Genomic DNA, 23,755 nt, shown 5'->3' with positions numbered 1-23,755 from the left:
ACCAAACCTTGCCAATCACCCGTACACCACACACATTATGCCATCCTCCGGATCTTCACCCGCCGCCGGGGACCTCCCCTTGGGCCCCGTCCGGCGGCACATTACCACCCATGATGCCAACGGCCGCGCCGTATTCTCGGACGCCTTCCCCGTCGAAGTGACGGCGGATGCTCTGCCCAATATGTTCTTCCACACCTGCTACACGACCTCTGAGTCGCCCGTCAGCATGGGGGACGACAAGGATCTGGCCGCCTACGCCCCGCACCACCCGCGCATGCCGACGCTGCACCTGCCCTCGGGTTCCGTGCTGCGCGTTGTAGACTTTGGCCCGAACACGGAGCCCATGATGCACCGCACCGAGTCGTGCGACTACGGCATCGTGCTCAAGGGCGAGGTCGAGTGCCACCTCGACGATGGCAATGTGAGGAAGTTGAGCGAGGGCGAGATCATGATCCAGCGGGGCACGATGCACGGGTGGAAGAACGCGACGGATAAGTGGGCGCGGGTTGTGTTCTGCCTGCAACCGGCGGAGCCGGTCAAGGTTGCCGGCCAGGTTATGGAGGATGACATTCCGTTTATCAAGCTGTCACCGGAAAGGCAGGCGGATTTTGAGAAGTTCAAGGCCGAGCAGGCGATGAAGAAGGCGGCGAAGATGTGAATGAGGGATCCGGGGTTTCCACGGGGATACCATGGGCCCTTCTCCAGACCAGGCACATGACGAGACGCGTATTTGGTGGACGTTGTGAGGTCGTGACTAGAGCAGGCCAGAGGGACAAGTTCTTCAGAGGAAGAACTTTTGTGTCGTCTGCTGAATGAAGTTGTTATAGCCTTTCGCTCGCTCATAGCTAGATACTTCAAAGTTAGTGAGATGTGAACCGTCGCCGGGTCTGTGTTGATTCAGTCGGCCAACTGAGTTCATCTGGGACTGACGACATACATGAGGCCTTGCTGAACCTCAAGAAAACTAAAAATATATATATACACCAAAACCCGTTTGTTCGCCCTTGGCTTGGTTGGAGTGATTGCTGGTTGCTAAATTGTACAACGTGGGGGACAAGCACTCTGTCCATACGGGCCAGGCTAGAATAACGACCCATGAACCATGGCATGCTGCGAGTGTTTCACAGACTCATGATATTTATGTCACGGCCCTATTGCTTGAGAGAGAGAAAGGTATTGATAAAAGCACTCATGCGTACTACTACACAACAGACAAAGAATGCGGGCGCTTTATCTCGACATTGCATATACATCTTCCCGTCATGTCCCAAGGCGCCGAGCGCACAGCGGCGCTATTACTACACAAATAAGCATTCCGGTGTGGCTATGCTCCCTCCCTGGACGATCAGCAACTTACACGGTGGTGAATGTGTTAAAGAGACGCAGAGTCAACATTTTCTCTCTGAACCGACGCTGCCACTGCAAGCACTTTGCTTATCTTTTGCTACTAAGACCTCTGAGCATACTGTACTATTTGGTTCGGCCCCAAAGACATGAACACAACGTAGAGTAAAGCTGCAGAGGAAACGCATCTTTCCTCATTCCCATTTCGGGAATGGGAATTGGATACCCATGGGTACCCATGAAAATGGGCTGGGTATGGGCTGCCATATAGAGACTTCAATTACCCAAAGAGTCCATGCCTAATGAACCAAACCCATGGGTAGATTTCAAAATTTGCTGGGTGTTCTGGGTAGGCCAGACGAAAAGCTGAAGAGCGATAAGGAGGGGCAGAGATAAAGAGGACTTGGTCTCGGGTTTGATTGGTATTTTATGCTGCTCAGTTTAGTAAACATAACAATCTTCATCCTAATACGCTTTCTCTACAATTTATTGCTTTGTAGCGAAACCCCTATGGGTATTATGGGTAGATACATACTGAATATAAACTTGCTCTTGGGTAATATGGGCAAATCCACACTACCCACAGGTTGGCCCCATATTAGATACCCATACCCATCACTTACCCATCTACCCATGGGCTACCCGTGGGCTACCCATATCTGCCCACGGATCTAATGGGTATAAGCCCATTTGGGTACCCATGGGCCTTCCATTCTCCTCGATCATCTGCCACCTCGGTAAGGAGATGGGTCAACACCTCAATCTCAAGAGTGAAACGGAGTTTAAGAGGGTCAGGCCTGTCTGAGATAAACCTCAAAGCTGTTTCCCATGGAAAGTCGGCATCTCCTCAGTTGACATTACTGAAGCTGCCACGGACTTCAGACGCCATAGCTCCCACTGGATGAGTCACGGCATCCCACCGTCATCGCCGGTCAACTCCAGCGCGTGGGTGCCAAAGACCGCGGGGCTCACAGAGTATTTAGACCGAGGATTGGCCCAGACTTTGACGTCGTAACCAGGGACGGGTTCGAACTTTTTGTAGCGGCGTGAGCCGAGGTCAAGGTGCGCTGCAGCTCGGGTTTGGCTTTCGTGTCGTCGAGGTTGTTGGTCCAGACAACTATGTGTTTCCAGTCATGTCTGTGGTTCTTGATCTGACCGAGGTTCTGGTCCTTGGGGATGTACTACGTATACCTGATGGCATAGTCGTCATTCTACCAACGGCCGAGCACATGGGTCTGGCCCGCGCAGTCACAGTATTAGCCGGTCCGAGAATCGCTAGATGCGAAGCCATCGCTGTGGTCGCCATTAGGGTCGACACCAGGGTAAGAATAGCGGCTGGTGTCGGGGGACAGGAGAAGCGGCGGGGAAAGCTTGAAGGCCCGTCCAATGGTATCGTTGGTAGTGACCGTATCGAACCGGCGAACTACATTTTGATTGATTCCTGTTCACTGCGTCGCCCCAGAGTTTTGTCAGTTACAAGCTCTTCAGTAAAGCAGCCAGAGCGCCGATGACGGCAATCACAGATAACCAGAGAGTGGCACGCGTTTTAATGGCTTTATGGAGAAATGAACACAGGTGATAAAGAACAGTGGAGGTTTATAAGTATATTGAAGGTGCTTGAAGGTGCTTGAAGGCTGGCTTGATGATCAGCAACGTCGCCGAGGAATTGAATCAACAGCAAGCGGGAGCATTTGTAGATGATTCCGAATATCTTGATACTCTAATTCAGCTCTTGTCCATGAAGGAACTTTGAACATTGACCTGTTGATTTGTGAGACGCCATTTTCCGGAAAATGTAGGTGCCCAGGGGAGGAAGTGGCCTATAGTTCCCCTCATCGTCCACTCTGACCCATATGATGGCTTGAGTCCACAAGATAAGAGGACTTGAAGCTATCGACGCATAGCAGGTAATATGCTATGAATCGCAACAACTCGTAATAGTGGACTCATACCAGAGCCGAGTATCTGTCGTCGAAGGATAAAGCATTGTTCAAATGAATGGAAATTCCATGTAACATATTGCGAGATCTTTCACACCCTTCTGCTCAAAATGTAGCAACTCCAGGCCGACCGTCGTCTCTCCTATCCTTCGTTCAGAGTCGCTCTGAATTCCACCACATGATCTACTCAAGGGTCAATGAGCTATTTTTAACAGCCTTTGCCCCCCACTTCAAGTCAGTAAGCACTCGACTAAAGTGGTCTGAAGTGGATGCGTAATTCCATTGGATCGCTTTCGACTGAGGCCAAGCTTCTCAAACCAACCTGCCATGAAAGAAAATCAGTGATGAGATTGAAACTCCTGCAGTAAGCAAAGCCAGGCCCGAGTGGGGGTCATGCTGCGGCCATAAAAGAAAAGAGCAAACAGGGAAAAAATGAAGAAGAGAAACATGACACTTTTTGCCTTTCAAACATTCAAGTAGACTTCCGGCACAATCAAGGGTGGGATCTCTTGGGACAGTTGGCCTGCAGGAATCACAAAATTACTCTATTTTCATTGCCGTTCTCTCTTGGAGTTACTATGGCTTGTCATCACATTGTCGCCTAGCGCGCGTTCGAACCAGGAATGTCATGTGATCACGGACTGCACAGCGCGGCATCAAGACCTCAGCCTCCGCCGGCAGTCGTTCCTTATTGACTGGAGGTTCATAAACCACCAGGCGTTGTATCATCTCAGGGGGATCAGGTCAGAAAAGCAATCATTGTGGACTGGACGAGCGGGCAATGGAGCCTGGTGAAGAAGCAAGGTGAATCTGACCCACACCAGTGAGACTAGGTAACTCATTTGTAGTTGCGGGTGGTCACTGATTCGACACCGTTCGTCATGACTATCTACCGACGCTGGCCAAGGATTTCTGCGCGTGTTGAAAACAAAGCATTTTTTTCTCGTGCAATGTCTCACGCATACAGGGAGAAACAGTCGACGAGATGATGACACAGCTGCACCGGGCCTAGAGAAGCTGAATGCAGTCAAAAACGCGCTTTCTAACTGGTGGATGTATAACTAAGAAGAAGGGCAAAACACCCTGTTTCCAACCTTCCTGCTGCCTTGCGAACAAATGGAAGGTGGTCTGATATTAACTTAGTCAAGCAACGCGTCTGGACTCCAAGCAATGGTTGATTTGCTGGAAGAGGCTCAGGATTTATGGGTCCTTCCTTATTGACAGACATTGGGGGGGGGAAGGCTGGCGCGTTGACGCGACGGGGATTAGAGTTATCGCGGGAAGACCGAGATTTGATACGGAGTTTAGCCGAGCATTCCCGAACCGGTCTGAGGCCGCGTCTGACCGCGAAAGTCGAGGGTACACTGGCAGGATCATGTGCTAGGCGAGTGAGGAGAGGTCAGAGTTGTGAAGGACGCTCCAAACCCTACAGAGAACTGCTTTTGACCACGGGTTTATTGCTCAACTTGCTTATTCGCTCGACACCAGACACGACACCACTCTGTGGCCTCCCCAGACAAGCGCGACCCGCCCGAGAGCCCTCGTATCCACTACCCCGAATCCAACACCCCTGATCCACCCCGAGAAAGCGGGTCAGCCACCGGGACCGTGAGAGTGAAAAAAAAAACGAAAATTTGAACTTCCGCTCTCATCCTCTCATCTCCCAAACTCATCTCGCCAGCGTCCTCTTCAAGTCACTCATCCCTCTCTTTCAGCGACACCGCTCTGCCTCTACCCTGTGCCAACACTCCCCTCGCACCGCTCATTCCCACGCCAGCACAGCCCAACATGCCTCGCCGCGCCGCCCTGGAGCCCAAACCCCGCAAGCCGCAGTACTCTCCGGAGAAGCGCGCCCGCATCGCGGTGCTCTCGGAGCTCGGCATGTCCCTGAAGGAGATCTCGCTCAAGGAGGAGGTCCCCGTCTCCTCCATCAAGGGCATCGTCACGCGCTACCGCCTCCAGCAGGCCGGTCGCGACCGCCCGCGCCCGGGCCGCCCCCGCATCCTGTCCGACAGGGACGTCAAGAACCTCCTGCGCGTCCTCAAGGAGAAGCCCGCCGTGTCCTACGCCGAGCTCAAGCGCGAGGCCGGCGTCACCTGCGCGACCAAAACGCTCGTGCGGTATCTCCAGATGGAGGGTATCAAGCCCAACAAGCCGCCCCCAGGCGACTCTGAGGAGGAGGCCTCGCGGATGCGCGTCTTGGCGGACGAGGCTGAGAACGAAGACGAGTGAACGAGAACCCCGCGCGCGACTGCGGAGGAACTCAAGAACGTCGAGCCTGGGATGAGTTGTTCAATGAAACGACCCGTTTGCAGGCTTGCAAACACCATTTATACGTCCCAACAGGACAAATTGCCTGTGAGACCCGCCATCTTTGGGTGAAACCTGGCAAAGAGCTGATCGCAGGCCACAGAAAGCGTGGGCCAAGGATTCGGTTCCCCATTAATAGGATTCGCGGAGGAGAGAATCGCCATTGGGTCGATTGCAGAACCGTTGCGGTTTTGGAGGATGTAACGGTGTCGCGAGGCCGATTGCTACAGTAGTTGTGCATAGCAGTGGAGGCCTCGACAACTTACCATGAACGTCTTTGTGTGCCGCTCTTACAGATTCAAGAGGCGCCACACGAGCTGGATGTCGCCCTCATTCTGTTGCTTTGGGGAGGAGCGCCAGATCAACAGCTACATCGCCGCGAGGCGAATCCTCCTGGCAATGGCATGATCCCTTCGTCGGCGAGGAAGAACGAAAGGGGAAGCGGGTTAGTTCTCGACAGACATGAATAGAATGAGTTGTTCGTCTCCTACGGGAGGATGTCCGATGATCGTCAAATGAGCGGCGCCTTGCCATTAAGATTTGAACCCTAGGTCGACCTCGGAGCCTAGCGGAGTCTTTAAGAAGGCAACTGGATCTACCTGCCTTCACTCAATACATTATCAACGTGCCTCAGATACGTCGCGTTCCCCGACTCCCCGACCACCGCCTCTTCGACGTTAGGCAACAACCTCTCCTTCTGCGCCCTCATCCTCCACCCCTCCCAGTTGATGTCCAACATCCGCTGGTCAATAAACATCAGCTTCCCGCCCTCTCTGACGGCCCCGCAAAACACCTTGACCCAATTCACCCCGCCGTCGGTCTCTTTCTCGTCCGTCTCCCAGTCACACAGCTGCCAGCCGGGGGTCTTACGTACCTGTCTCCGCTCTTCAGCCCGGCGATCACGAGAGACTCGAGGCGGAGACAAGCCATCTCCGCAGCGCCAAGACGGATGCTATCTTCGGTCGCCCGTCCTCGCCTGTAGGCGCGCAGGTCGAGATAGAGGCTTTCGAGCTGCGTCATGGCGCTCCATTCAACTGCGAGTAACTCTGGACCCCGTTTGACAAAGAGCTTCATCTCAAGCCTGAAGCTAGTGAGTGCGTTGCGCCGCAGGCGGAGTTCACGCCAGGAGTCTCTTAGCAGGCCGTTGAGCATCAAGTGTCGTGGTAGCGCCGCCTTTGCCGGGTTTGGTCCAGTGTCAAGACCGTCGGCACTTCCTCCGCGAGTGGTCTCACCACATTCGCGAAACACCAACGACCCGCCAGCCATGCACTTACCTAACTCGTCATCCGGACCCCTCGGCCAGAGCTGCTCGAAACGCTGCAGGACATGCTGTTTGATGTCTCGTAGAGCCCCCTCCATCGCTGCAGGGAACCTTCGTACAAGCTCCTCCATCAGCTCACTCGAGTCGTCCGGCGTCATCTGCTTCATCAGAGGGAAAATCACGTGGCGGCCGTCATCGTGCCTCATCCCGGTCTCGAACTTACCCCTCACGGCGCCGGCGCCTCTGATGTAAACGTCGACCCGTTGCAGGTCGTATATAGCGTTGATAGTGCTCGCGGTATGTTTGCAGACGCCCCAGTCCGGAACGAAGAGCGAGAGGGCACAGGGGCTGCTTACCGTTAGAAACCCGAACAAGACCTGATGTTGAAGCTCGACAGGGAGAGAGGCAAGGCGATCGAGGATGCCTAGGTCCGAAGGGAGTACCGCGGAGGAGCCCATGCCGGGGTGGGGTGTCACGAAGCCTAGGATATGTTAGGGTCTGCTCTGCCAAATAGGTTGCGGTCTGGAGTGTTGAAGCTTGAGACAGATTGATGGAGAGCGACTCTTCCAACGTACGATACCAACCTTTAATAGAGCCTCGGTAATCTTTGGCGGTGGCCCGCAGCCCGGTCTATCTCTTTGTTCAGCAATCCTCAAAAACAATATGTGGTCCAGGCTCGGGCAGCGAACAATGCCATTGAAACCCGGTTCTTAATCCTAGAAGCCTCAAACATTGTGGAAGCGCTTCGAACCAAAGACTTGGAGGAAACATAGAAGATCCCTCCTAAGCGGAAGCACTCGTGCGACATGTCGCCGGTGCCTGTCACCCCCTTCACCACGGATCTGACGATGTTACTGATCTCTGATGATTCGCCATAGTAGGACTTTCCTCCCACACAGCCCTCCCACCACGGGTATAACGGCCTAAAACCACAGAATACGACCTCATGATAGTTTATAACAAGAAAGTTGCTGAAGTACACAATATATCCCGATCTTCTTATCACTTCAGATGCAGAGCCTACACAGGCACATTGATTCTTGATATTGATCTATTTGGTAACGAGGGATCAAATTAGCCTGCCAAGGAAAACCCTCGCGCTCAACCGTCAAGACCAAATTAGCACTCTACCGTGGCCTGTGGCTGTCCCGCCTCGTCTCTGAATCTACATTGAACACCAATAAGCTGGTAGGATATGAGAGTGATCAAGTTTCCACCATTTTCATCTGCATCCCTGGCCGGAAGAGGCCGTGTTGACATGGCTGAACCTTGACAGACCATTTAGTTCCTTGCCATCATCGCATCGAAAGGTACTCCGCACCATTGGCGATGCCGCTTCAAATAGTAAGAAGGAATCATCGGCCCAGGTGGCCCTGCGGCCTTTGATTGACCAACGGCCTACCACAAATCTCAACCTAGCAACCTTGGTTTAAAGGACACCACAGTCGCAGAAACGGTCATTCCTTGCTGCGAAACAGCATCAAGACATGACTTTGAATTCAATATGCCACCCAAACCAGCCATATCTCGTTGACTGCTCAAGACGCACTTATTCCTCAGCATTCACTATCTCGAACCCGTGCTCGTCGGTCACGGCCTGCTTCGCCGGAGGCCCCTGGTCAATCCAATAATACCCTGGTTCCGATTCCAAATCCGATTCCAGCTTCAATCCTGTGTCCCGCCCCTCGACGAAACCTACCTTCCACATCAGTTACACCATTCAATCACTCAATTGTGAACCGCCTCGTCCCCGTCATAAGTGAGGCTCCCGCCGCCGTTGCCGCCGACTCACCTTGCTCCACACGACCGTCACCACCGCGGTTCGCAACAGCTCCACCGGAAGTGATGCTGTCATGTCGGGGGATCTGAGTCTCGAGAGCATCCAGCTCAAAAGGCTCCCGCAGCTTGTGCATGTCGTAAGGGGGCTGCAACTCTTCTTCCTCGTTGTCATCCCACCCCTCGCCGCCCTGATACTCACCTCCAGCAATCCCCTGGTACAGGCCCTGGTTCGATCCACCATCAACGCCAAATGTCTCATTCCCAGTCCATCTGCCTCCCGCAGCACCCTGACACGTACTCCCATTGTGAGCGCGTTCAGACCAAGCCAAGTCATCCTCGTCTTCTGACTCCGGCCACGAGGACCAGTTCTCGCCAGCCCCTTCGGGCCGGCCAAGGTTCAAACATTCCCACCACGCAGCCTCTCCCTTCTGCAGCCTCTCCTCGCAGAATCGCGCCTCCTTCAAAAGCCCCAGGTCAATCAAAAAGTCAACAACGTCGTACTGTGCGCCCTCTTCCTCTTGAGCCCACGCCAACAGACGGATCACACATAGGAACTCCGCCGGCGCCGCGTCCCTGCTCCACTCGAGCAGCCGGCAGCAGATCCGCGCCCACGTCGCGATCCACTCCATGTCGAGCGACCCCGCCGCCTCGCGGAATTCGACCGTGTTCATCTTGGTCGTGTGCCGTTCGTTAGTCCCCTTGGATATATCATCCCTCCTCAGGCCCTGGGCATTGACATTATAGAGACTGTACGCGTCGAACTTGTAGTTGATGTTCTTGGGGAACGACTTGTGCCTCATGAGCTCTCCAACCTGGGCGACAGTCAAGTCGGCGCCCAGAAGGTCTCGGACGCCGGACATCACGTCCCATCGGGCCGGCGGGACCCTACGGCCGGGATCTTCGATGTTGACTCCGGAACTCATAAGATATCCGTCGAGGAAGCTCACATCGTCGCGGATGTCCCTTCGCATCTTGCCAGGAACGCGGGGGTAACGGCGTGCGATGGGTGGAGGGCGGGGCCGGGGAGGGGCGTAGACGTCTGATGTCAGGTTGCGATAACTTTTCGGCATCGGTACCGGGGCTTTGTAGGTAAAAGGGGGGAATCCAAACTGTTCGCTGGCGTCACCGTCGTTGGGTCTAGTGCCTCTGGCCTTGGGTACGTCTTGCTGGTGCTGCCACGGCTCTGCCTGAAGGAGCGCCAGGTCGTCTTCTTGGTCCAGCTCAATCTCGCGCGACATCGCCTCTGGGGTCACATCTACATTCACTGACTCACCAAGCCGACGATCTCTCCCGAGTGTCTTCGCCTTCTTGAACTCTGTCGGATCCATCTCAGCCGTGTTCCTCGTGTATGACAACGTTTCATACCACTCCCCACGTTCAGCGCTGTTGCTGTTCTGGACAGTGAGCTTTTCAACCATGGAATCTGCCGGGCCGTGGCCCTTGCCGAGATTCGTGATCTCGTTTACTCGAGCGGATTGACTGTATGCAGTGGCAGAACGCCAAGGAGGGTGAAGTCTACTGATGACAGGATCAGCCGCCCACAACACCGCAGCAAACTGCCGCAACGTCCTAGCATCGATCCTCTGCGTCGGTCCGGCGCCTACATGGACGTGAAAGCCGCAGCTGGGGTTCACACGGCACCGAAAGCTGGTTGTGACTACACTTACCGCGACCCGAAGTATGTCATAGGACAGTTCCATGTCGTACATGGCCGGGGAAATCAGCTCGACCCGCTGCCAGCGGTACCCGTCGACATGATCTGCTTTGAGAGAAATGTCCTCTACGATCCGGAATGATGACATGGCGTTTTCGCCATGGACGGCTTGGGCGGAACCGAGCTCACCGTACTTTCCTTCGCTGCCCATCACAGGCAGACCCGCATCGACCAGAGCACGTTCAATTTGATCATACACGTACCCCATTTTCGGCTTATATATCCTGGCCGGAACACCACTCCTGCGGCCATATGCTGCAGTTCTTTCCCAATCAACTGGAACCGTGATCAGCGTCTGCAACTGATCCTTGATGTCTGCATCGGGATCGGGCTCCCCTTCAAGGATGAAGGCGACAAAGAATTCGAGTTCAACACCGAAAGACACACGCGGGGGCGTGGTAGGTTTCTTGGGGCCACTCATGACGAATTAGGAGGATGGTTAATGTGGAGGTGATGTTGATCCGAGTGATGTAGTTTTGAGTGTTTGGAACAGTGCAGATCGAATAAGTTACCGAAATATGTGTCAGCAGTCGAGCAGTCAGCTTGTCCGAGATGGGAAGCGATATATGTACTACAACGTCTGTCAGCAATTGCCATGAAGGTATTCTATGCCATTGAGAGACAATGAGCGTTGTCTCCAACGGATCTGTATGTCCCGAAGAACAGTAAAAGCGCGAAACCATGGCGCTAGTGCCATGGTTCTTTGACAATTTTTCTATCTTTCTTTAGCCGTTTGTAATGTTAAAGGCATCTGCCAGTAAAGAACGACCGGATTGAATGCATGTGGCATATCAATATGAAGGTCAAAGAGGCTGTCTCAGCTTATTGTCGGGCAAGCCATGCTGACACAGATCCGATACCCAAAGCAAAGATGGGCAAGGGTTGTTGGGAATCAATTCATTTCTTTTACGTCGTCTTGACTGTCCTCAATCATGCCTAAAGCGCAAAATGCAGAGCAAAAGCAACATGGGGTGACACCACACCCATCCCCTATAACGCACTGACTCCTCCTCGAACTTCAAAATGCCATACGGTTGGGAATATCCATCGTCTCCATCGCGTAATTCCACGTATTCCTCGTCAAAAATTAGGGCCGCGCAGTAGGCATGCGGGATCGGGTAGTAGGGAAGGTGAATACAAAGAAGTGAAAGGCCGCCTCGAGTCGGCCATTGCTATCAATGTCGCCGCATAAAGCAATTACAACTCGAAGTGGCCGCAGCTCAAAGGCGCAGATGTCTAGAGCATGTAGGCGAAGAGACCAATGGCAGCAACGGCAGCAGCGTTTCCGTAGCGGGCAGGGTTCGCAGTCGGAGCGGCCCAGGCAGATGAGCTGGAGCTGCTGGGAGCCGTGGTCGCGGCAGAAGCAGCGCTGCCGGTTCCAGTGGGAGCGGCGGTGGTCGCGGCCGCGGCCGAGGTGGTGGTACCAGAGGCCTCGTTAGCCTGGGCGTCGATAGTACCGCACTGGGACTTGATGCTGGTGGTGCAGTTGTCCTGGCCATTCTTGTCGCCAACATTGGCGGCGATGCAATCCTCGAAGGCTTGGTTGCAAATGAATGTGGGCATGGTCTGCTCGTAGTACTCGAGACCAGGCGCAGAGCCGTTCGAGCAGAGGCAAGAGTACTGAAGGGTGCCCTGTCGGCTAGAGTTAGCACAGCTACAAAAGTCGTGTGGTTTTTTCCCTCCTCTCAATATCTCTTTCATTCTATTTAGTTGGGGGCTTAGGGGAGAGACCGGGTGTGTAGAGCGCGTAAACCATGTTTTGGGGGGCGCTCGTGTCAGGAAAAAAGAGGGTAACTTACCGAGTCGCAGTCGTTGGTTGTGGGGTTAGGCTGGCACAGGACCTTGCAAGTGTTACGCTCGGCGATACACCAGTTGGCTGAGAGTAAATGTCAGCTTGATCCTCCGAGACTCTGGCGTACGGCGAAGCTGGTGGCGCCGGGAGAAGCTGTGCAGCTCCGATTGACTTACCCTTCTGATTGACCGTGAGAGCTGCGACGTTAATGTCGGCAGCAGTGAAGACCTTACGCTGAGCAGAGACAGCAGCGACGGCCGAGAGGGCCAGGACGGCGAAAGAAGTACGCATGTTGGCGAGTGGTGATGCGGCACAGAGATAGTAGAATGTGCGGTTGTTGTTGTTGTGTTGACGGAGATAGACAAGGAGGTGTCTAACGATCAATCAAGTAATATTAAGTCCCAAAGTATCGTAGACGGCAGCGTGAGGATGTTGTGTCTGATCTGCTTCCTGGTGATGTTCGACGGACGGTGGGCGGGAAAAGAGAAGAAGGGCAGTCAAAACATACGGGCGACGCGGGCAACGATGTGGTTTTATTGTAAGGCAAGCATGCAGCAACGGCAACGGGCAGGTGTGGTTCCCACGTCTCTGTGTCTCCGTCCGCACTTGCCTTGAATGCGGTAAGCGCAATGGGGAGAGAGAGAGAGGGGGGGGGGGGAAGGAGTGTGAGGGTGTAGTTTAAAGCGCAGGTGCCAGTGGACAATTGCAAGGGTGGCTGGTGGAACAACAGAAACCGCACCTTGCCTCTTGTGAACAACAGAAAGACAGGCAAGGCATGGTTTGATTGCGGCATCTGTCCGGCCGGCCGCGGTGTTTTCGCTCCTTCCCTCGCTTTTCTTCCCTTCCCACGATGCCCGCCGTCCAATATGTGTGCGCGCGCGTGTGTGTCTCTCTGAGGCAGTTGCAGGTTGCCGGTCTTGGCTCCTTCCCACACAAACTGTGCATGTGGCTGGGATCCACATTGTACCGGGGCATGGCGGAGGAGAGGATAGGAAAACGACCAGGAAGGTCTCCTCCTAGCGTCGTATTGGCGCGTCTTCTCCAGTGTGCCGTTGTGCCTATCTCCGTCGAGAATTTCCATCAGTGTTGTTGACTTCCCTCGCCTCGCTATGAAAACGACCCCAACACCGAGGCGCCAGCCCAAACCGCACAGACGGTCCACGATTTTCTGCTATCGGCAGGGGGCCGTCGACCGACTCGGCTGGCTAGGGCGGTACGTACCCGATAGCCTCACGCGAGATAGGAACGCTGCTTGGGCAAATAACGTGAAGCCACGGCTTGACATGGCGTCCTCTCGTCCCAAGCTTCCCAAGAAAAAGCTAAGACGGCGCCATCCCGCGAGTTTGATGTGGCTAGATTTCGATCGCAAATTTTGCAGAGCAATCTCTCACACTCACACACTGTAATCAATGTCATAACGCCGTCAATTGCTGAGGGGGACCCTGTGGTGGATGCCCGCTGATGAGCAGGCATTGGCCGCCCTGGTCATTATACCCGGCCCCGGTCGCTTCAGACCTGGGAGACTGAAACTTTCGTCAGTCCCTCGTGATGGCCTCATCCGCGTCGTCGCATCTCTTCCGTCTTCTTCCAAAATTACTCCAGACATGGCCCGGCAGTCGCACACCGATGCCAGCGCCGCCAGGTCTAATCATGCCAGACTGAACAGCCCCCCCACTCCCCTTTGTTGTTGTTGATTTTTCTTCCATTATGACGGTCAATGCCTATACAAGGCTCCCGAACCGGATTGCTTCTCTTATCCTGCTCTTCATCCGTTCCCAAGAAGCACTAACGAAAACAGCTGCTGCCAATCGCAATGAGATGGGACGGTGACGGCACGCCATGTGTCGATTGACCTGAGCGGGCGATGGTCGCAGCTCCAGGTGCCATTACAGTTCCATTCCTCGCGGCTCCTGTCTCATACCCGAGAGAAAGAACGAAGAGAAAACCTCGCGTTCCCGGCGTCTCCTTCGGTTTTGCAGGCCCGGGCTTTCATCTCGGACTAGGTAACGCTACCCAACACAGCTCCACCTTCTGCAATTCTTTCTTTCTGACTCCTCGAGTTCCTCCGCTCCTCGGTCTACAGCGAGAGTGCGCCATGCCTATCTGGGACTAGCCTCTTAGGAACATCAGCCACAGATATGCACCTTGGCTGTTGCCGTGGTCCGTGGAGACTTGCAGTTAGCGTAGGTAATACCCAGGTACCCGCAGGTTCTGTGGGGACATGGATATCTATTGCCAATCAATTGGACGCAGTCGATTTCGCTCCAGCAGCGTTTGCGTCCTCCTCTCCCATCAATCCTGCAGGTGGCTTGGGTTCTCGGGTTCTCAATGATTCCTAACGTGTCCAACGGGCTGCGACCATCTCACGGCATCTTCTCCGCAGTCTCTATTCGCAGGGCTGCGCTGTTCATGTCCTGCACGAGTCCGGTCAAGCGGTGTTCATCCTCAACGCCAACCTCCACCACCACCTCCCCCTCCTCTGGTACCTCGGTGGATTGCTCATTTATGTCTCTGACGACGTCTCATCTTCCGAAACGAACATGACCTCTCCTGCCCCTTCTCACATCGCATCGCGTCGCCCTCTTCTTGGCGTCTCTGAATTACTGGCCATGCTGACTGGCTCCCTGCCGCAGTCTTGGTACCATGGCCTGTTTCTGTTGGCGAACCCCCTTGCGTTCAAAACGTCCTTTTCCAGCGGAGACGTACCCAGCATTCGATCATCGCATGGCACATGCCGCTTGCCTTAACAAGCCGCCAGATGGACATCTAATGGCTTTCGGTCGAATCCGGCTCCAACTCAAAGCCCTGTCCCGCTGGCCTTACAAATATATCCACCTTATCTGGAGCAAGCCCGGCGTGAGCGGATCTTTATGCCCAAAGCTCCAACACCGTTGGACGCCAATGAACAATTGCGGCGCAAAGAGGCCGCCCTGCAGAGTGACGAGTCCTTGCTCGGCAAAGCTGGGGGCTGGCACCAATACCACAGGTATCTCTCAAATCGGCAAAGCGGCCAGTCCAAGCGTGTTGTGGCAGTAGTATCCGTACCGACCTCAAGTACCACCTGGATCGGTGGCACCCAACAGTGAGCTTCTACGGTTTTGGGCGCCGAGCTAGCCACAAGCCTGCTGTCCAATCAACATGATCAATTGCATGCCCAGCTTTTTGGTGATCGTCATCAGCAGCTGCTCGCTCTCAGGGCCGCAGCCGGGAGGGGCTGATCCTTTGCATTCGTCCGAGACTGGACTCATCGCCGACTCCCCAGCCTGGTTTCTCACGACAAGCGTCACTGGCGTTTCTGTGCCTGAGAGACCGTTGGCAATCAAGCATCTCTTTGTTCAATTTCCACTGGCCTGCTCCTCCAACGTCAATCCAAGCAATTGGCCAAGTCGCCCTAGAGGTTACTGAGCCGACATCACATCGGACCATCCGCGGCGTCTATTGGACCACGCAGATTCTCCGCATCTTCCAGCTGCATCCGTCCCATCACACCCTCCATCACCAACCACCCCGAGCCATGCGTGTGCATACCTCTGCAGGTAGGCAGTACCTATTGCCTTATGCTGCACGCAGAACTAGCCGAGAGCAACATCTAGCTGCCGATACGAACTGCTTTTCTGCACCGCCGGTAAACCCCACCACCGAGCTTACGAACTCATCACTTAGCACCTTGCCACCACCTTTTGGTGGCTTCGGATCCTATCGGGTGGCTCGGCTCGACGGGCTCGACGGGCTCGATGGGCTTTCTCAGCCAATCCCTCTTTTCTTTCCCTGGACAAGTCAATGAACCGAGGCGGCGACCTTTGCAGGTACTTTCGGAGGCGCAACAATTTTCGACCGCCAATGCACAAACTCGTCTTGATATGGGATTTTGGAGATTTCCATCGCCCATGGAACAAGAAAGGATCTTCGGAACACAAAAAACCCGCCCCCAACGCCGCCAACTTGGCACGCCGGGTTGTGGGGGCCGGACGAGGATCCAGGTTCTGCATCTCCGTGCCCGCACCGAAACGTCCTCTGTGATCGTGGTAACGGCACATCGCATGCCAGCAGTAAACTTAATGCCTCTGATGACCCCCTTTCGCACACTTATCGTGAATGGGAACAACATGGTTGGATTGGCTGTGATTTGCTCTACAATGCCTTCTACTTCTATCAACCAAGACCCCGATCAGTATGAAACGTCAGCCCAATGGCTGTCGTCGCCAGTTGTAGAAAGTGCCGCAATACGCAAGACACTCCAATTGTCTCCAGCAGCTGCCTGACTGCTAGACTCTGTTCTCAGAAGTTTGGGCCTTTCTACGCTCTCCTTGCAACAGGCTCTGCTCCGACTTCGAGCACGTCTTTCACCACGCCCTTTTCGCTCCTCACTTTCTCGCCTCCGCTCCTCACCCATCGGTTCCACGCACCCAACTGCATACACAACCCTTCCATGGTTGTACACTTGGCCTGGTATCCCAACCCGCCATCTTCTACCCGTCTGCGTGCGTCAGAGTCATTGATTATGGCGTTAATGGAGCCAGCTATGCTGGCTGGTTGCAGCATGGATAACGGCATTTGAGGTTCCGGAAATACTTTTTGCAATACTGGCACCCGCCAAAGCAACAGACAATAAGCTTCTATGCAGTGTGCTACCAGCAGCAGAAGCAGCGGCGGCGGATACTGCACATGGAAGGGCGTCACGCTGAGTGATTGTACGAGCGTGTAGAAGTCCTTGAAGACTGGAGGCGGGCCCCCATCCGTGACCAAGAACGGCCGAGCGGCCACCTTGTGAGCGTGTGGCCCGAGGAGGGCCGCCTCGTATTGCAGATGTGCCAAAGCCACGTTGCCTCCATGCACCCAGTTCTGCATGAAGGGTGCGGTGAAGGTTGGGAAGCTGGCCATACGCACCGTTGCGCCGACGAGGTAGTCGTCCTTGTGCCCGTAGATGGCGTTTCCTGGTCTGATGGCTCCGGTGCGGAAGCCGCCTGCCTGCAAGGGATCCTGCGGTATGACATTCGCGCTGCAGACAAGACGCTCCGCCTCGGCTTTCGATTTCGCATAGTTGGCGAAGAACTCTTCGTGGGCTCGCAGCGGCTTCTGGAAGTCCCTCTCGTCCAGGACCTGGAAAAAGTCTGTTGGCCACTGCTTCCAGAGGGCATTGAAGAATTTCACGGGTTTCAAGGCCACGCTGCAAGATGAAGTGAAGACGAGAACATCGGCACCGGCGGTTTTGGCAGCAGCAACAACGTGAGCTGTTCCGGTGGTGTTGACGCTGGAGCAGCGGTCGTAGACCAACGGGCTGCGCTCAGACGGGCGTATGACGGCGGCGGTATGAAACACTGTCAACGGAAGATGGCGGACAGACTCGGCCCACGGCTTTGCGAATGCGGCAGAGGTTGCTGACTCTGAGGAAATGTCGGCCTGCGCAAAATCGACCCTCGACACCGGACCCTCGCTCATGTCATCGCGTCCAGGCTTACGGAAGTCAATGATACGAACGGCTTCTGGTGGGTGGCCACGCGCGATGAGCTGAATAACCAGCTGCCCTCCGACCAAACCTACACGATATCAAGGGTTAACTGGGTGCTGCATTACCACCAGCATGAGCAAAGAGATGCCTACCAGAGCCGCCGACAACGATGTAACGCCTGTCCAGTTTGGGCGGCAGAGACGGCGTCCAGTCGATGGGCTGTTTCTCTATTCGCTCAAAAGTTCGCTTGACCTGCTCTGGCGTCCATCGATCCGGCGAAATCCGCAAAGCCTCGGGGTAAGAGGTTGACATTGCGCGGTTGATCTTCCAGAGGTACACCAGCAAAGTTGTCAGCAAGCCGAGGGCGATCCTGACGGTCCACGAATCCAGCGCCATGTTGGTCAATATCGTCCACTACGGCCTCGCTCGTTTGATGCTCCCGGCGTCAACTACCCTCGTGGAATCCGCTGAATCTGGCGCTATTGACAACAGAGGCGGAGCGGGGGGTACAATTGGAGAAGAAGCTTGTTTTCCATGACGCAACGCGAAGGAGGGGAGGGGGCGACCGGGTCGTTTTTATGCCGCGCAAGACGAGCTTGAGCAACTCGCGGGTCGCATTTTGAATTTGGACTGATCAATGCGCTAGAACACATTTTTGGGGGGAGTCTTAGAGCAACCCCACTTCTCCGGTCATTGCGCCGAGTGCCATTTAGAGCGTCAGGCTCATCAATCTCCAAGCTGAACTCGCCAGCGGTGAGGCAAGCGGGTAGCCGAGGCCCACACGGCCGCCGGGCTCCAAAGAAGAGAGAGTTCCAATAGCCCCAAATATCCAAAATGTAACGTCAGATTGCCAACCGGGCCTCATTAACTCTCCGGGTATCTCTTATTCGTATTCTGAGCAAGCAGCGTTTCCAACTCGCGTGAGACAAGCATCAGGGTGGTGGCATTAAGAGTCCCCATTGCCGCAATCTTATATCCCGAACAAGAACAACGGCATGGAGAAAGGGAAAGCATTCAAGAGAATTCATTATGCTCTTTCGGCGCGTAGACTTTCGGCCGGTGCGACCCGAAACTAACACCAGCGCGCGGTCCACGAAGCCGCCAGCGGTTCATGTTGCTTGTGTGGAGAGCTCTCCTCCAAATCCGCATTCGGACACTAGGACATTGATTGGCTGGGATGGCTCGTTTCCCCTGAGAGCTTCCCCGCACATGCAATCGGTGCCATACGAGACGTGCAGCATGAGGGGGCACCACGGAGGGGCTACTGCCCGCCGCTCTGTCAGAACCTTATTGTGTCCTTTTCCAAGGCGACTTAGATCGGACTGTCATGAGATTGTAGCCTGATTGGCAGGTTGGGCAGCCCTGATTCTGTTCATGCGGGTTAGAGGAAGGTTGCCCAGACGAAGGCTGCATATGAGGCTCTGTTAAACAACGACTGGCGGATTGGACGTCAATTCTTGGCCGAATCAGAGAAGCCGGGGCGTAGACTTGGCAATCAGGCGTCTCAGTATTTGTCCTTAGTCTCTGACTGAACGACTGCTCTTACCTCATTGACTTTCACGGCGAGGAAATCTTGAACTCTTTTCTTGCTGATGTTCCATGCTTTAAGCGAGCTCGAAGTTGGCTCTGTTGTTAACGTCTTAGACAGAAGAGGCAGAAGTCTAATTTGTAATTGAGAAAATGCCTTGACGGTCACTCGGCCGAGACAAAAGGGGATATTGCTGTCTAAACGTCAGCCAATACTGGCCTTTGTTTGTCATGTCAAATCGACACTACGCCCATGATTCGCCAACACTCATTGGTTAACGCCAGTCCTGGAGATACCGGTCTACACAACAAGAGCGCATGGAAGAAAATGTCAAGGGAGGTAGTTTTATGATGGGCTGCGAGTTTTCCAAGATGACAACTGCCGCGAGCCCAGGACAGCTTGACTGGCCCTTGTGCCACTCGTATTCGTGGCGCAGTTGCGTAGACATCGACGGTATTTCTGAATGATACACAATCAGGGTAGAAGGGTCGCCTACACCAAGCGACCTGAAACTGTATTGCTGTTTTGGGGATCAGCTGGTTAATTCATGAAGCTCTATGGACTTGATCCACAGCGCCAGCCGCGAATTGTATGATAGCAGCAACTGGTCACATTTGGCTCGAGTTGGGTTAGACTAGCTAGGGTGACTGTGTGTTGGGTAGGCTGTCTGAGATGTTTGGACTGCTGCAAAATCTCAGTGTAGTCAAAAGGCTGAAGGAGAAATGAACAGTTCGGTGGTTTTTTTACGCCATAAACCCTGTCCAGGGCAGAACACAGAATGACAAGATTATAGGTAACGAAGACACTTGCTTTTTTAGCCCTCTGGACCTATGGGTAATGTTTACCATATTCATGTGTGTGACACTATGGGTACCTGATCGATTGAGTCCGTCCATATAACAATCAAACCTTCGTCTCGGGACGACCCCCAAGACATCATTTTCCAAATCAACTGATGAATCTTGCAGGAGTAATTAAATGCATCGGGGCAGCAAAAGCCATGTAGAACAGTTTTGCTGCTGCGCTAATAGTGCGCTCGTCGGCCGCTTTGTTGCTCCCGCTCTTGAGGCCGATAGTCCTCTTTGCATTTCGGCAGCTCGGACAGGGAAAGAAACTGCTCGATACAAAAGAGGATGTGGAACACCTTCTACCCATCGACGAAAGGCAATACTATTAGGACGATGGTTATGGACATTTTACTTGTTTAACTTGAGTATGCAACACGACTGCTCTCTGCTGGGTCCTAAAGCTTGTTTCAATAATAAATGATTACTCCTGCATTTCCCTTTCGGTTTCCGGTTGCATCCCTTGCAGATGGAGATCAACCGACCGACTGCCTGACTTGATGTCATGGGCCAACACAGAGAGCTTCCAAAGGGGTTGGGTTTGAGCGTCAGCTGGTTCGGCTTTCGAACGACATAGCTCGCTGGGTTGCTGTTTTCTACATGAATATGGATATACATACTGAATACAAGTGTTAGACTTAAATCTTGAAGCTGTTTGACATAACTGGTGAGTACGGCATTTAAATTTGGTTCTTAAGCCGTTCATTTTTTGAAGCCTTATCGAATCTAACACTAGAGACTTTTTTGTGATTCGATTAGCCCTGGTCTCGAACTGAAGCCCAGTCTGAGGACTGCGCAGGGTAAGGAATGTGCGAGGAACATGTTTGTGCGAATACTTACTCTCTCCATTCTGAGATTGCTCTGCTTGACTCTATGGTACTCCTAGGCATAAAGGTCTCGAGGGCTTTATGGTTCCGAGTTCAAGGGTAATTCGTGTACTCGTCGTTGTTCAATTGTTGAACCCTTCGGTTACAGTATTTGACTACTGGACTTGCCATTCAGCTCGAGTTAAGCACGTGTTTTACGTCTAAAGTATGGTCTCGACAGCCTACTACTTCTGGGACTAGTACTATTGCTCGGATTGCTGGCTTGTGCCGTGGTATTCCAGAAAAAGATATTAGCCACAGCAAATTCTTTGAGGGCGCAACCATTTGTACAATTACACCGAGGCAGGAAAGTAGTTTGAAGGTATGACAAGGTGTCTAAGCGTAATATCTACTAAGTGAGTCATGTTTGCCTAAGCAACCTCCAGACTTGCGTCCAACATATATACTTTTCTATTTTAAATCGGAATGAAACCTTAATCTAAAAACAAGGTATCATAGAATCCAGATATGCTTCATACAATCATCATTCGAGCACAAGTCAAAGGCCTTCGGGTGCCTGAGCATACTTCCTCCACAACGGATCACTCAAAAGAGCCTCCATGGCGTCATTCTCAACACCAACAAACACTTCAATACCGCCTCTCTGAGGGTCCGGCAGGACAATCTGCATCGTGTGGCACACACCCACAGACGGGGGCCGGAGTGCCAACATCCGCCCACCAAGCGCCGTACCCCATTCGATATCGTAATAGGGGAACTCGCGCCATGAAGACTGCAACATGTGGTTGCCCGGCATGTCAAGGAACATGGTGGGCGCCAACCGTGAGACATCCTCAAGTCTCTCGACCAACGCCGTCAAGTCATCGAGGTAGGTGCCCTCCGTCTTAGCGATGGCGCGTCTCACGCAAACAGCCAGATCAGCAAGCGAGCCTTCAGAGACAACCTCGCGAATGTCCAGCACCGCAGCGGCGAAACCAAGAATGTTTCCGATTGTGTGCTTGTGAACGGGAACGCCGGCCCGACGGCGAGCGTCGAGGGAAACACCCATCACAGAGGGGGAGGGTTCCGGGTTTCCTTCGGCGGCACGGAGCTTCGACCCGTGCTGGGCGGACATGGTTGCGCGCCAGATGAGAGCAGTAAGTGCGTCGTTGGTGGAGACGAAAGAAGGTATACCCTCCCTTCCCTTGAAAAGCTTTGTGTTTGCGGGCGAGGCCTCTTCTTTCAGGGCAGCAAGGCTCTCTGGAGAGAAGTAGAAGACGTGGCCATGGTGAATGGGAGAGGCCAGCTTCGGCGGCGGGCCAGGCGGCGAGAAGGGGAGCTCAACATACTCGGGGTGGTCCTCGGGGCGGCCAGCATTGAAGCCTGTGGACTTCATCATCTTCGCTCTGTCCTCAAACGGAACCTCAGCGGGGTTTTCGATGGGCAGACCTTGGGTGCGGCGAAGTTCTTCCGCGAGGAGCTCAGTGAACTTGTACGCCGTTGTGCCGTCGGCATAAGCGTGAAGGAATAGCATGTTGAGAAGCAGACCGCCCTTGATGAAGTTCGCCTGCATCCAAGTGACATTGAGACGGTCCCCCGCCTTGGGCCACTCGCCACCGAGACCGCGCCGGCAGACGACGGCAGGGTCAAGGGCAGAGGCTGGGAATCCACGGGCCTTGAGCTCGGAGAAGGAGGGGAATGTCTCGTCAGCGCGGAGGTCCTTCGCGAGGAAGTCCTCAATCTCATCGCCGTATTGACGAAGTTGCAGAAGGCCGCCCTGCTTACCCTCCAAAGGAGCGACTTCGCAGCCTGCGATGGGGGTGCGCGCCTTCATCGCATTGTAGGCGGTCTTGAGCAGCCTGGTAAGGTGGTCGACATCATAATTGTCGGGCAGCTCAAAGTGATAAATAGCGCGAATCCATCCCTTGGGGCCAATCTGCTCGACGGGAAGGAGAGGAGGGGTCAGGTCTGACTGCGCGATGATAGGAGCAGACAGAGCTTGGGATTGTGAGACGACGGGAAGCTCTCTGACGGCAGTCGTCGAGACTGCCTTGTCAAGAGAGCTTTGAGCATCGCCGACTATGGCGACTTCTGCGATTGTTGATGGCATCTTTCTGGTGGTATTGCGGCTCTTGTTGTGAGGACGCACGGGAAGGACTGAAGAAGTATGCAAGCAATTTGTAGGACAAACGCGATGCGGGTATCGTATGGTTACTTAGAGTGTTCTTGAAGGATTCAGCTGTTGAAGAACCTGGGCCTTTGTTTGCCCCTCTACCGACCCGAACCCGCCGGCTCTCGTATTACCCGTTGGCTGGACCTGTTCGACATTCCAGAATTCCGCATGACGCGGCATGTACGATCCAGGAGAGCGGTCTACGTCGGCTGTCAAATCGAACCGTTGCAATCGGTATGGAGTGTCCAGGGGTAACGGGGAAATGATAAAGACATGAGGCTTTTGGCAGTTTTGTGATAGCCATCCATGGCCAAACAAGGCCATTGCCTGGTGATCCCAAGGGTGCATTCGATCTAGTGTACAACCTGTAATTTCGTTTCGTGCGGATCAAATCTTCTTTATCCTCACGTGGTAATCCAAGAGAGACCCAGAGTACAATCCAAGATTTGGTATTCTCTTCCAAAATGCAGATGCTATGCAGTGTATATCCGAACCCAACAACCTTGTGTGGAGTTGTCGTTGGTTCATTCAACCCAAGCCCCGGTCCATCAGGTTTCAACGGTTCTCAAGGGGACTTCGTTAGACAAGGTTCTGACAGGCAAGCAGCTGCGGGACTCATAGGGATCCACACGCTCGCCGGTCCCATAAATGGGATGAAGAGGGCCATCCCGGCGATACGTCTGCAAGAGGAAAGGTGGTTGCTCCACGACTGCATGATTGAATGCATCCTGCAGGCCAATCAAGCCGTTTGTGGATACAAAACACCCTACTACTATCAGAGTTCCGTCTACACCGTGTCGCTGAACGGCCTACC

The 23,755-nt window shown here is 53.9% G+C and overlaps 7 protein-coding genes across 7 annotated transcripts; 2 read left to right on the top strand and 5 right to left on the bottom strand.

Annotated features, from left to right (window-relative positions):
- Positions 1-37: 37 nt before the first annotated feature.
- ColSpa_00375 (uncharacterized protein) lies at positions 38-658 on the top strand (the record flags this gene model as incomplete). Its single annotated transcript, XM_049266587.1, has 1 exon — positions 38-658. One exon carries the CDS (start codon positions 38-40, stop codon positions 656-658), a length of 621 nt encoding a protein of 206 aa, XP_049122544.1.
- A 4,414-nt stretch (positions 659-5,072) lies between these two features.
- On the top strand, positions 5,073-5,516 carry ColSpa_00374 (uncharacterized protein; the record flags this gene model as incomplete). The annotated part of the gene is made up of 1 exon (XM_049266586.1): positions 5,073-5,516. The coding sequence occupies one exon, from the start codon at positions 5,073-5,075 to the stop codon at positions 5,514-5,516; it is 444 nt and encodes a 147-aa protein (XP_049122543.1).
- Positions 5,517-6,189: 673 nt separating this feature from the next.
- ColSpa_00373 (uncharacterized protein) lies at positions 6,190-7,313 on the bottom strand (the record flags this gene model as incomplete). Its single annotated transcript, XM_049266585.1, has 2 exons — positions 6,190-6,444; positions 6,465-7,313. 2 exons carry the CDS (start codon positions 7,311-7,313, stop codon positions 6,190-6,192), a joined length of 1,104 nt encoding a protein of 367 aa, XP_049122542.1.
- Positions 7,314-8,579: 1,266 nt separating this feature from the next.
- On the bottom strand, positions 8,580-10,769 carry ColSpa_00372 (uncharacterized protein; the record flags this gene model as incomplete). Its single annotated transcript, XM_049266584.1, has 2 exons — positions 8,580-10,217; positions 10,302-10,769. 2 exons carry the CDS (start codon positions 10,767-10,769, stop codon positions 8,580-8,582), a joined length of 2,106 nt encoding a protein of 701 aa, XP_049122541.1.
- An 815-nt stretch (positions 10,770-11,584) lies between these two features.
- On the bottom strand, positions 11,585-12,431 carry ColSpa_00371 (uncharacterized protein; the record flags this gene model as incomplete). Its single annotated transcript, XM_049266583.1, has 3 exons — positions 11,585-11,980; positions 12,148-12,224; positions 12,317-12,431. 3 exons carry the CDS (start codon positions 12,429-12,431, stop codon positions 11,585-11,587), a joined length of 588 nt encoding a protein of 195 aa, XP_049122540.1.
- A 4,005-nt stretch (positions 12,432-16,436) lies between these two features.
- Positions 16,437-17,985, bottom strand: ColSpa_00370 (sterol-4-alpha-carboxylate 3-dehydrogenase, decarboxylating; the record flags this gene model as incomplete). Its single annotated transcript, XM_049266582.1, has 2 exons — positions 16,437-17,677; positions 17,742-17,985. 2 exons carry the CDS (start codon positions 17,983-17,985, stop codon positions 16,437-16,439), a joined length of 1,485 nt encoding a protein of 494 aa, XP_049122539.1.
- A 3,342-nt stretch (positions 17,986-21,327) lies between these two features.
- On the bottom strand, positions 21,328-22,878 carry ColSpa_00369 (trichothecene 3-O-acetyltransferase TRI101; the record flags this gene model as incomplete). Its single annotated transcript, XM_049266581.1, has 1 exon — positions 21,328-22,878. The coding sequence occupies one exon, from the start codon at positions 22,876-22,878 to the stop codon at positions 21,328-21,330; it is 1,551 nt and encodes a 516-aa protein (XP_049122538.1).
- Positions 22,879-23,755: the final 877 nt, after the last annotated feature.

This window comes from Colletotrichum spaethianum (assembly GCF_022836535.1).
Source record: "Colletotrichum spaethianum MAFF 239500 DNA, contig01, whole genome shotgun sequence".
NCBI lineage: Eukaryota > Fungi > Ascomycota > Sordariomycetes > Glomerellales > Glomerellaceae > Colletotrichum > Colletotrichum spaethianum.
The sequence above is the reverse complement of the archived record's forward strand: the minus strand, read 5'-3'. Positions and strand labels throughout refer to the sequence as shown.